This window comes from Mytilus galloprovincialis, chromosome 13 (genome assembly GCF_965363235.1).
Source record: "Mytilus galloprovincialis chromosome 13, xbMytGall1.hap1.1, whole genome shotgun sequence".
Taxonomy (NCBI): Eukaryota; Metazoa; Mollusca; class Bivalvia; order Mytilida; family Mytilidae; genus Mytilus; species Mytilus galloprovincialis.
In genome coordinates, this window is record NC_134850.1 from 49,851,883 (window position 1) to 49,865,709 (window position 13,827).

General features: G+C 32.7%; 1 protein-coding gene across 1 annotated transcript in view; it reads right to left on the reverse strand.

Annotated features, from left to right (window-relative positions):
- LOC143057264 (NACHT and WD repeat domain-containing protein 2-like) overlaps positions 1 to 13,827 on the reverse strand; it is an 84,635-nt gene that overhangs the window by 50,504 nt on the left and 20,304 nt on the right. The window contains exons 9-15 of the mRNA XM_076230543.1: positions 13,516 to 13,658; positions 11,593 to 11,695; positions 10,729 to 11,022; positions 8,171 to 8,498; positions 6,516 to 6,668; positions 2,077 to 2,226; positions 294 to 510 (exon numbers count right to left, since the gene is read on the reverse strand). Coding sequence (XP_076086658.1) covers positions 294 to 510; positions 2,077 to 2,226; positions 6,516 to 6,668; positions 8,171 to 8,498; positions 10,729 to 11,022; positions 11,593 to 11,695; positions 13,516 to 13,658 — 1,388 coding nt within the window. The remainder of the gene's footprint in view (positions 1 to 293; positions 511 to 2,076; positions 2,227 to 6,515; positions 6,669 to 8,170; positions 8,499 to 10,728; positions 11,023 to 11,592; positions 11,696 to 13,515; positions 13,659 to 13,827) is intronic.

Sequence of the window (13,827 nt, forward strand, 5' to 3'; positions counted from 1 at the left end):
TTACATATGTCCAAGGTTTTACTTCAGATTTGAAATGATAAACTTGGTCCCATCAATATCAACATGTCATTTTACATAGAATAACACGACGGGTGCCGTATATGTTGCAGAAAATGCTTACCCTTCATGAGCACCTGACTCCACTCCCAGTTTTGGTAGAGTTCGTGTTGTTTCCTATTTATTTAAACTTTTATGGTTCTTTTTAACTCCTTGGTTTTGATTGTTATTGTCTTTTAAAGAAATACCCTGATGGTCGGTTTATGAATTTTATATTTCTAAATAATTGTGTTTACCTTACAGAAGAACATTCTAATTTAGTATTTATAAATGGTAAGTTCATTAGACATTCATCCTTCAATTGTGTAACCCTTTTAGACATAGCAAGATGGTACGGAAGGTTGTTCAGCTTCCGTAAATTGTATGTATCGCCATATTTGATTGGCTGGGCAACGACATATCTGTCAGCTAATCCAGTCTCATTGCTTCTGTTCACATACGGCTTTTTATTGCCTGATATGAAAAAAATGAAAGTTTATCCACATAAAAGAAATAAAATAACTTAATTTTATCATTCCATGTAAACCAAATATAAACGTTTACTTTTCTACATTGGTTAGAGGTATAGGGGGAGGGTTGAGATCTCACAAACATGTTTAACCCCGCCGCATTTTTGCGCCTGTCCCAAGTCAGGAGCCTCTGGCCTTTGTTAGTCTTGTAATATTTTAATTTTAGTTTCTTGTGTACAATTTGGAAATTAGTATGGCGTTCATTATCACAGGACTTGTATATATTTGTTTAGGTTCCAGCTGAAGGACGCCTCCGGGTGCGAGAATTTCTCGCTACATTGAAGACCTGTTGGTGCCCTCTGCTGTTGTTTTGTATTTGGTCAGGTTGTTGTCTCTTTGACACATTCCACATTTCCGTTCTCAATTTTAAAAATATTGCAATGTATAAAGTACAAGTAATTTCCATGGAAATGAGAAATGTAAACACTGCATACCAAATAAAAATTGTCTTACTACTAGTGGTACGTCAGAAACTGAATGTGTATAATAAGAAACTTTGATAACTGTGCAAAAATCTAAAATAATAGTTCATTTCAAATAAACACTGAATTATCTTTATGTTATCAATTACCAAAGGTATACCAGACTTATATTTGTATACGCCAGACGCCCGTTTCGTCTACATTAGACTCATTAGTGAAGCTCGAATCAAGGCTAAGATAATCTAAGCCAAGGGTAAGGAAATCCTTAGTTCTTTTCTCGAATAATTCATAGTTTTGCAAACTGTAAATTAATAATTATATTACCTTCTTATTTTCCACCAGCAATGACATCATCCCAGTGTTTGTAAATTCTTATCAATGATACCAGGCTTATATTTGTATACGCTAGATGCGCGTTTCGTCTACAAAGGACTCATAAGTGACACTCGAATAGAAATATTTTAAAAGACAAAACAAGTACAAAGTTTAAGAGCCATGAGAACCAAAAATTCTAAAATGGCATGCCCAATACGGCTAAGGTAATCTATGCCTTTGGTAAGAAAATCCTTAGTTTTTCGAATAATTCAGAGTTTTGAAAACTGTAAATTTATATAAAACAAAAGACCATATCATTGATATCATTACTTCATAAATGCATATTACTCATCTATAACAAGTGGTGTAAAAAACTACGCAAGTTGTGCAAAACTGTAGACCTTGACTTTTTGGCTAGATCGAATAATCTGAGTGCAGATTAGATGTGCTACTTCAAAGTTTATACAAGGGAAAATATCATTGGCTTTTCATTTGTTGTCCAACTAAACTTACTTAATCGCAAACTGTATCACCTTCAACTGTAGAAACAACAGGTATATGTCTCATATTCATTTGTTATATCGAGACAAATTGGAAAACTCCAGGAAAATGAAAGTATGACAAAGCTAGGATGCACCTAAATGATGCAAATTCACCCGAAAGAGAACTTGCATTCATGGAACCAAACATCAATTGCATATAATTTTACATTAACTTCACAAGAAATAAACTTATTTGATCTGATATTGAAAACAGATGATAAATATAAGTACCATTGGCCCAAGTTCCTAAAAAGTAGTCTGCCAAAGCAGTATGAAGGTTTGTTACACTGGTTTCTCCTTTACAGTATCTATCCTGTGCTGCCTCAATAAACTGTCTATGGTACCAGTAGATAACAGTAGCACCATCTGCTCCTCTCTCAACTGTAAGAAAGACCCATTTAAGCTATTACAGGAATACATATTCAATATTTCAATATTATATTTACAATTAGTCACATAAAAGCTCTAACAGGAATACATATTCAATATTGGTTTTACAATTAGTCGCATAAATAAAGGCAGCAGTAGTAAACCTGTGTTCAAAAGTCATATTGCTGACTTGTTACAGGCCATTTTAAGACAAATGGTGGGTTGAACCTGGTTTAGTGGCATGCAAAACCTCCAGCTTTATGACAAAAGCTATAAGAGTAATATGTATTGTATTTACAATAAGTCACATAAGGGCTATTATAAGAATGCATATTCAATATTGTATTTACAAGTTTATAAAGTACTATACTGACAGATTTTCCTAAAACTAGAATAGCTTTGAACTTAAGAAAGGTGTTCTAATAGAATATTAACAATCATCAAAAAGCGAGAGAAAAAATAACAAAAGATGTTCACAGGCCACGATGCTCTGCTGTCAATATCATTTTCCAAGTTCAGTGAAACATGAAATTACGGGTCAGAATCATAGTTTGGCATATGATTAAGAAAGATCACACCATAATAAACTTGTGTTCAAAGTTTGAAGTGGATGTTAAATGTATTTGGTGGATCTAAACACTCCCTCTAACCTGGAACAGTGGCGTTACACCACAATAAAAGAACACAAATTTAAAACTCTTTTGAAGTAGGTTAAACTCATCAGATCTGTACCATGTAACATAAAGTAAACAACCAACGTATAAACAAGTATGATGACACAATCAAACATAAAAGATATCAACTGTAAATATCCAAATGAGAATAGAGACATAAAATATAAAAGATTTAAGGGTCAAAACTATCACATTTAACGAAAACGTAGTTAAGCATAGATTAAACTAGTAGCCAAATACCTACCGGGAAAAAAATTTAACCTTAAGATGAGAGTGAAGTGCTTATGAATAATAAATTATAAATATCCGAGATTAATAACAGTGAATAGCTTAAAAATCCATATGTTATGCTAGTTTTCAACGAAATGCTTCAACTTTTACCTTGTAAAACATTTTCATAGTTAAACTCAGTTAAATACAAAAGCAATTGATAGGCATATAAATAAAAGAAGACCCATTACGAAATAAATTCGATACAGCTGATATCGTGTTACATTTTTTTTTTACTCACATCATCATCAGAACATATAACACAAACCTAAATAGTATGGAAGATCATATTACACACACCTGAATATCGTTGTAGATAATATTACACTAAACTGAGTATCGTTGTGAATCATGTAACAGAAACCTGAATATCGTTGTAGATTATTTTACACAAACCTTGGTATCGTTGTTAATCATGGAATATAAACCTGAGTATCTTTGAAGATCATATTACACAAAACTGAATATCGTTGTAAATCATATCACACAAACCTGAGTATCAATGTAGATCATGTTACACAAAACTGATATCGTTGAAAATCATGTTACACAAACCTGATTATCGTTGTAGATCATGTTACACAAAACTTGGTATCGTTGTTAATCATGTATTCTAATGCAATTTGGATATAACAATTTTTTTCATTGGCTAAAAGTTGCCGTCAAATCCACAGTTGACCAGGCGTAACTAAAGAGGGACCAGCCATTTTGAATTGATGAATCAACAAATGTTCGAGTACTACTATATAATCGAACAACACCTACCTCGAATTCGCCGTTTTAATGTAATTTTATCCGAATTTGAAGCGTACAGGTAACGTAATAACCTCCAGTTTGTAAGTTTTCATGTATGACGTCACGTTTAACTATGACGTCTTTGAGCCAAAATCATTCATGAAGTGTCGCAGATTTTTTTTTTTATTTGACAAATTGACACATTTTTTAAAAGTTTTATCGTATTTTTTCATTTTGTAATGCATTTGAATCGGAATAACAGTACTGTAGTTGAGGAGTTGCCACCGTCAAATCTACTATAGATCATGTAACACAAACCTACGTATCGCTGTAGATCATGTTACACAAACCTGAGTATCACTGTAGATCATGTTACACAAACCTTGGTATCGTTGTTAATCATGTTATACAAACCTGAGTATCGTTGTAAATCATGTTACACTAAACTGAGTATCGTTGAAGATCATGTTATACAAACCTGAGTATCGTTGCAAATCATGTTACACTAAACTGAGTATCGTTGTAGATCATGTTACACAAAACTGAGTATCGTTGTGAATCATGTAACAGAAACCTGAGTATCGTTGTGAATCATGTAACAGAAACCTGAGTATCGTTGTTAATCATGTAATAGAAATCTGAGTATCGTTGCTAATCATGTAATAGAAATCTGAATATCGTTGTTAATCATGTAATAGAAATCTGAGTATCGTTGTAAATCATGATACACAAACCGGAGTATCGTTGTAAATCATGTTAAACAAACCTGAGTATCACTGTAGATCATGTTGCACAAATCTGAGTATCGTTGTGAATCATGTAACAGAAACCTGAGTATCTCTGTAGATCATGTAACAGAAACCTGGATATCGTTGTAGATCATATTACACAAACCTGAGTATCGCTGTAGATCATATTACACAAACCCGAGTATCGTTGTAGATCATGTTACATAAACCTGAGTATCATTGAAGATTATATTACACAAACCTGAGAATCGTTGTAAATCATGTTTATTAACCTGAGTATCGTTGTAGATCATGTTTCACAAAACTGAGTATCGTTGTGAATCATGCAAGAGAAACCTGGGTATCGCTGTGAATCATGTGACAGAAACCTTGGTATCGCTGTCAATCACGTAACAAAAAACTGAGTATCGTTGTAGGTCATGTAACACAAACCTGCGTATCGTTGTGATTCATGTTACATAAACCTAAGTATCTTTGAAGATCAAGTTACACAAACCAGAGTATCATTGAAGATTATATTACACAGACCTCAGTCTCGTTGTTAATCATGTTATACAAACCTGAGTATCGTTGTAGATCATGTTACATAAAACTGAGTATCGTTGTGAATCATGTTACACAAACCCGAGTATCGTTGTAGATCATGTTACAGAAAACTGAGTATCGTTGTAAATCATGTTACACAAACCCGAGTATCGCTGTAGATCTTGTTACACAAACCTGAGTATCGTTGTAGATCATGTTACATAAACCTGAGTATCACTGTAGATCACGTTACACAGACCTGAGTATCGCTGTAGATCATGTTACACACACCTGCGTGTTATTGTAAATCATCAAACACAAACCTTAGTATGGTTGTAATTCATGATACACAAACCTGAGTATCGTTGTTGATCATTTTACAAAAACCTTAGTATCACTGTAGATCATGTTACACAAAACTGAGTATCTTTGTAAATCATGTTTCACCAACCTGAGTATCGTTGTAGATCATGTTCCACAAAACTGAGTATCGTTGTAATCATGTTACACCAACCTGAATATCGTTGTAGATAATGTAACACAAACCTTTGTATCGTTGTAGATCATTTAACACAAACCTAAGTATCGTTGTTGATCATGTTACTACAACTTGAGTATTGTTGTAGATCATGTTATCCAAACCTGAGTATAATTGTAGATAATGTTTCACAAACCTAAATATAATTGTAGATTATGTAATACAAGCCTTTATTGTGTTGTAGATCATGTTAACCAAAGGTGAGTCTTGTTGCTTGTTTTGTTTCGTCAAACCTCAATAGTGTTGAAGATCATGTTAAGCACTCATAAATAATGTTAAAGACCTTGTTATACAAAACAAACCTAAGAATTGTTGTAGATCATGTAACACACACGTTAATATTGCTGAAGACATTGTAACACTTACCTTTTGTTGAAGATCATGTTACACACACGTATACCTAAGTATTGTTGTAGATTATGTAACATAAACCTAATTATTGTTGTTGATCATGTTACACACACCTAGGTATCGATGACGACCTTGTTACACAAACCTGAGTATTGTTGTAGATCATTTTACACACACGTAAATATTGTTGTAGACATTGCAACACAAGCCTATTAGTTGTTGTAGATCATGTTACACACAAGAAGATATATTTTTAGTTACATACCTGTACATATTGGTATATATCATGTAACACACACGTACATAGAGGTGTAGATCATGTTACACACACGTGAATAGCGTTGACGACCTTTTTACACAAACCTGAGAATTGTTGTAGATCATGTTACACACACGTGAACATTGTTTTAAATCATGTAACACAACCCTTAATATTGTTTTAGATCATGTAACACAAACCTAAATATTGTTGTAGATCATGTCGAAGTCGCACCAGTAGTAATGGGGGAAGTCTTCTGATAGGTGGTGTCCAATATTCATACACATCGTTTAGCACATCATCATCACAAGCCAATATGTCTTCTAATTCTGTTTCAGTCAATCCCACTTTTGCTGTGTAATGATCAATTATTTGCTCATTTAAAAATATGATTCTTAGTTGTTAGGATACTGCTAAAAATGAGTTACACAAAAAAATATAACCACCTAGAATCAATCATTGTACGAATATATTAAGGCTTTCCTTTTTTTTAAGTCTTTGTTTGTATTTAGCTACCAGTTGATAAATAAACGACAATATGCATTCTGGGATAAGATGACTTGCTTACACTATCCTACTCTCTAAATGTGAAATTTAAGAGTAAACCTTAATTTGGCATAAAATTTAGGTAGATTTAATCATGATTAACATGTGTTAAAGACGAGGTGATGGCAACTTTATCATAAACTACCTCGACAAGTACATAAACCTTATGCAGGATTGACGAATAAATGGACAGACAAAACACAAAATGCTCCTATTCAATTAAGGCAGGGTATAAAAACAAACTATACGTTATATAAACTTAAATATTGACATATCTAGGCCAGCAAATACGTTTTATGATGCAATAATGGTAACTCTTTAATATTATCAAAATGTCAACAAGAAGATTACAAGTCACTCTCCACAAAAGTATGTTTCTCTATTTCTGATATTTCTATTTTTTCATTACAAATGTTAATGTGAAAACACCTTATTCAAATTTGAAGAGGATCCGGCAAAAAGAAAACATCTTATTCAAATTCGAAGAGGATCCGGCCAAAAAAAGTTTCTAACTTAGCAACAACAAATTGTTTAAAGACAATTCTAACAAAAATGTTACATTATGACATCAAGTTTTGTTTACTAAATTTTATCAATATTTGTAAAGTTTACTATACATACTAAATATATTATCACCCCTGGTTTATTTTTAAAGGCTGGGTCGCTCAGTTTTTAGTTTCTTTCATGTAAAGTGTAAACTGTTAATTGTATTTTGTTGCTGTTTGGTTTAAAATTTGCCCTTTTTCAGATTATCTTCAACTATTGAACATGAAGGTCTCTTTGATATCTTCATTTAAAAGAGGGATGAAAGATACCAAAGGGACAGTCAAACTCATCAATCTAAAACAAACTGACAACGCCATGGCTAAAAATGAAAAAGACAAACAAACAGCAGCACACATGACACAACGTAGAAAACTAAAGAATAAACAACACGAACCCCACCAAAAAACTAGGGATGATCTCAGGTGCTCCAGAAGGGTAAGCAGATCCTGCTCCACATGTGGCACCCGTTGGGTTGTTTATGTGATAACAAATCCCGTAAATAGTCTAATTCGGTAAGTCACATTCATGAAAGAGAAGGGGATTGTAGTTACGACGTAAGGAACATATCTGATATCATTTGTGAAACAGTTATTCTATAACGGTCAACCAACTCGTGATGGCGTCCATAAAATTCACGAAGGGATGATTTCAACTCCACCATTTGGAACTCTTGGTTTAATAGCTTCCTTGTGAGCAGCAACCCCTATATAAAAGTTTCCTATTCAATCATTTCAATTTTAATATTATTTTCTAAACATGTTACCTGCAGTTAGATATCCTAAAGTTTTAGATACGAAATCATATCCATGAAGTTTCTCAAGTTTAGCAAACAGACCATTAATAGCTTCCCTCACGGTCTGATACAACTGAATGCTTGAAACATCCATATAAGAAGTCCACTGAGAAGCTTTTAAGAAACAGAGATTCAGATACAATGGAACAGGACACTGATCGTATGATTTATAAAGCAAATTTCCCTGTTCTTGCGTCAATCTTCGTTGTTTCCTTTTCAACCAGTGATTCAAAATTAATTTCACATCAGCTCTGGGGATAGTTGCCACAGGAATAAAACCTTCAGCTGGAACTTTACTCTGAATACAGAAAACATATGCTGTATAATTTAAGACAGGTGCTAACTGAAATATCAGCGAAGCAGGTAAAATAATTTTACATTCATTTTTCAATATATGAAACATATCTTATCTATTCGCATCCGCCCGTATCTAAAAAAACAGAAGCGTATTGACATAATTAGTTATTAGTTAGATTTATATACAAATGATGCCATGATTGAAGGTACAGATTCGATATGTTCACACTCATATTCTGACAAGAAAAGTGTCTTTTGTGGCACTATTGACATCATTCAAAATATAATTTTGATATATGAAATTGTCTTGGTAACTCTTTAATATTTCAAGAACAGGGAAATTTGCTTTATAAATCACACGATCAGTGTCCTGTTCCATTGTATCTGAATCTTTGTTACTTAAAAGCTTCTCAGTGGACTTGATGTTATATTTGTTTTTCTCGTGCGATTTTGTCTGATGCTAGGTCCGTTTCTGTGTGTGTTACATTGTAGTGTTGTGTCGTTGTTCTCTTATATTTAATGCGTTTCCCTCAGATTTACTTTGTTACCCCGATTTTGTTTTTTGTCCATGGATTTATGAGTTTGAACAGCGGTATACTACTGTTGCCTTTATTTATCTTTGCCATGATTTGTATCGTAATGTTCACTTTTTATTGAAACAACATGGAATTATGCACTATTAGTAAATAAACTCATCATAGATACCAGGACTAAATTTTGAATATACGCCAGACGCGCGTTTCTACAAAGCAAAACAAAATGGCACATAAATACTCTATAAACAAATCACATAATATAATTAGTTATCAAAGGTACAAGGATTATAATTTAGTACGCAGACGCGCGTTTCGTCTACAAAAGTCTCATCAGTGACGCTCGAATCCCAAAAAGTTAAAAATGCCAAATAAAGTACGAAGTTGAAGAGCATTGAGGACCAAAATTCCTAAAAGTTTTGCCAAATACAGCCAAGGTAATCTATACCTGAGGTAGAAAAGCCTTAGTATTTCAAAAATTTCAAACATTTGTAAACAGTAAATTTATAAATATAACCACATCAATGACAATTTATGTCAGCACAAAAAGTGCTGACTACTGGGCTTGTGATACCCTCGGGGAAATAAATCTCCACCAGCAGTGGCATCGACCCAGTGGCTGTAAATAAACTCATCATAGATACAAGGACTAAATTTAGAATGTACGCCAGAACGTGCGTTTCGTCTACAAAATGCAATTCATGTTGTTGCACCTTTGCTAAAGACTAGTGATACCAGTTGTTGCACCCTTGCTAAAGACTAGCGATGATTCCATTTCCCTTGCGATGTTGTGTTTTTTCACACTTATATTATTTCTGAGGGCATAGCCCTAGTTAAAAATCCGTGGCTTTGTCTAAGATTTGTAGATAATACATTTTTGATTATTAAGAGTTGATGAGTTTAGTATTGTAGGCGATTCAAAAGTAAATTATGTATCTCTTACGATTTTAAGGCAAAACATGTGATATGCTGTTTTATTACAACAGAATAGTAAGGTGAGGATTGGTCACTGCGTTTAAAGCGCACTGTATTCTGTTTTATTCTGAAAGCTGTCTGTCTATTTTTTTAATATTTTTTTCTTTTGGGGGTGGGGGGTTGATAATACAGGATCAAATCAGGCAACCGCTTTTTTTTCTGATTTTCCTTCTTTCAAATTATACCCGAGTTCTTTAACACCATAAACACTGAAGTGCTGACTACTGAGCTGGTGATATGAAACCTCCACGAACAGTGGCATTGAGTAATTGATGTAAATAGTCATCAAAGGTACTAGGCTTGTAATTTAATACGCCAGACGCGCATTTCGTCTACATAAGACTCATCATCAGCGACGCTCAAATCAAAATAGTTAGTAAGCCGATCAAGTACAAAGTTGAAGAATATTGAAGACCCAAAACTCCAAAGAGTCATGCCAAATACGGTTAAGGTAATATATGCATGGGATAATACAATCCTTAGTATTTCGATAAACTCATACTTTTGCAAACAAAAATTTATTAAAATGACCATATAATTAATATTCCATGTCAATATTCGAAGTACTGACTAGTGATATCCTAGGGGACGAAACATCTACAAAAGTGTCAACGACCTAGTGGTGTAAATAAGTATCATAATGTTGTATTTCAATCCTAATAATACAAAATCCTATTTCTTAACAATGGTTTTTATGTTAAACCTAAGAAGATTTTGTTATACCTTGAGATTAGGAAATGCTTCATACTTTTGATCTTCTAATGTTGATACTATAACTTTAACATGAGGATTGCCTATAAATGGTGGTAACCATCTCATTCCTCTTGCATTGTAGGAAGGGTCCAATTGATCAAGAGAATCCAGTATTAGGACTAAAGGACTGGTGATGTTCATTTTTCCAGGTTCTGTTGTTCCTGCAATATCCTGTTCGGATTGTGTTCTTCCCCTTATATTATGTTCGGATATTGTTGTTCCTGCTAAAGTCTGTTGAAAAATAGCCAAAGCGTCTTCAATGCTCTAAAAAAAAAGAACCTATAATTTACATGCATAATTCATAACTCTATTCCAAGTAAAATAAAATTCAAATTTTAACTGCAATTGGTGTTGTCCAGATAACTATTGAACTAAGATACATAGCTATCATATTCATTTAATTCACACAATTAAAATTGAAATTAATTCATTTAATTATTCAGTTTTAACAATATACACTGACGCTGAAGTACTCAATATTTTGAATAGAACCAGTTGTTTGAAGAGTTAAGACTTCCTAATATTAACCACATAATATTGCAATTAACCTAAACAATAATTTGCAATGTTTTTTTATTTTTTATTATTGGAGAGACTTCTTGCGATCTAGTAAAACACTAGGTTGATGTTACATAAATTACGGTCCTCATTTATCATTTTTCTGGCTTCATGAATTTAGATTTCAATAACAACATTTGTTGGCGATTTTTGTTAATATGTACTCAATACTAACATAAATATGATGAATTTTAAATTGTATAATTCTGCAAAACATTTTTAATAAGAAACTACAGGATTTTCTGCTTCATTTTATAAAACAATAAAAGTTCCTACCTTTGGATTTAGACGTTCCAGGTTTTTGGCTACGCTGATATGTTCTGTCAAATTGCATAACAATTCAAACAGATTGGAACTTTTCGGAGTTGTTCCAAGAAACCTACCAACATATATAAATCCCATATGTTTAAGCATTTAGAAAAGAAATGAGTTAAAAACGGAACATACAAAAAGTAAATTATTACACAAATGTTCTTTTTCTATTTCTGTTATAAATAAGACTAGTTTAACACGAGATATTTCTTTGTATCAATAATAGATCAATCTTATCTCTCCACATTGTACATGTTAAATAATTAAGATGAAAATAGCTATATGTATTTAAATTAGAATAAGACAAGACACGAAGTTTGAAAACGGCAAATGAAATATTAATGGTTGTTTGTATAGCCCATATGAAATGATTTTATTCATTATTATTAGTCAGTTTTGATTCTATGCACATAGCAATTACATATTAAATGTTAAGAATTGTTATGCATTTTTAAAGTGAAAAGCATTTTTAATCTAATGGTAAGGGAACTTTTTGTGCAATTTCTTGCTATTCTTTTCATTTGTGTTCATATTTAAAGCGAATAATACCGGCCCAAGGGATGTCTATTTCTATGCTCAATTGCGATTAAAAAGAATACTTATTGAAAACTTATTATTTTCAAAACGACGGAAAACAATGTTAAAACTACGTACGTAATTAAATACAAAATAGCATACTGAGCATACAACTTAAGTTAAAATGTGTAATGGTTTGCATTGCGCAGTAATAATGCAGTAACCACTTCCGTTTTTTTCTAGTGTATCATCGTACAGCATCTGATTAATCGGAATAGTTTAGTACGTTAGTACCAGTAGAATCTGTTTTGTACATATATGTTTATTACTCGGGTTAAACATTTAAACGAACAAGTTATTTCAAGAAAAAATCTCTGTTGGGGTCTTTAAAAGGTATACTAAAGTAAAGGCAACCATATTTCTAAAGGTACTATAAGGGGACACTTCTCCTTTGGTGTATTAAAAGCTGGAGAGATTTCAGGTTCAAGTCAGTTGTTATATGTCTATGAAGACAGACCCCTATTGTAACTGTACGTTGATATCAGAAAAGTAGCCATTCCTTTAGACACGTAAAGAATGACAAATTCCGTGTTTTTAAAATGGGAACCATAGAAATAATTAAAACCAAAAGCAAAAAACATTGGTTCACAATGGCATAATATGGTAAAGATTCTGTAAATTTTTCATTAAATTAGCGGAATTCTAAGGCGTCCTTTCCAAATAAAACATTGTTAAGTCCAGGCTTTGAGAAAAATTAATAAAATAATAGTTGCGGATAAAAAAAAGATTACCTCAAACAAAGCAAGGTCAAAGTCCATTTGTTTATTTGATAACCCTAGAAAGAATTCGTACCCAAAACAAATACCGGAAGTTGCAAAAGAAAATCATGTTTGATTCTGTGAAAATTTAAAAAAAACTCTGTCAAGTTGTTTAGGAACAACTGTTGATACAAAGGTTTGACAAAAGGATGAAGGGTTTGAAAAGAGAGTCACACTCCTTAATAACACTGAACCCTTTTCAAAAAGAGGGCAAAATGGATCTCTTTATTTTTTCAGCTCACCCAAAGAATAAACAAACAATATATTTAATAACTTAAAACCAGGTTTTATCCATTATTTTCTACATAAGAAAATGCCTGTACCATGTCAGGAATATGACAGATGTTATCCATTCGTTTGATGTGTTTAAACTTTTGATTTTGCCGTTTGATTAGAGATTTTCCGTATTGAATTTTCCTCGGAGTTCAGAATTTTTGTGATTTTACTTTTTAAATCTGGTTAACTGAAAGATTATTTATTGTAAAACTTCTGAAAAGATAAAAATGTTCAGTAGAAATATGTGACTATTTCTTTTTGCATTAATAAATCTTACCTTATGACAACAGTTGCCTTCCTATCAAGCCATTCATTAGCTTTTTTAGCAATCATGGCCATAAGTGATGTTTTACCACTTCCAGATTCTCCATGGATAACAAGAGGATGTCTTTTGTCACTTTTAATATAGTTGTGTACTGCCTGAAAAAGAAACACATATATGTGGTATGATAGCAACTGAGACAACCATCCTCCATTGATCGAATTTTATTGTTGTAACAACTATAAGCTACCATACAGCTTCCAGGAGCACAAGCCCAAACTGCATGGCAAGCAATACACAGTTTAACAATTCAAATAGGAAAATCAG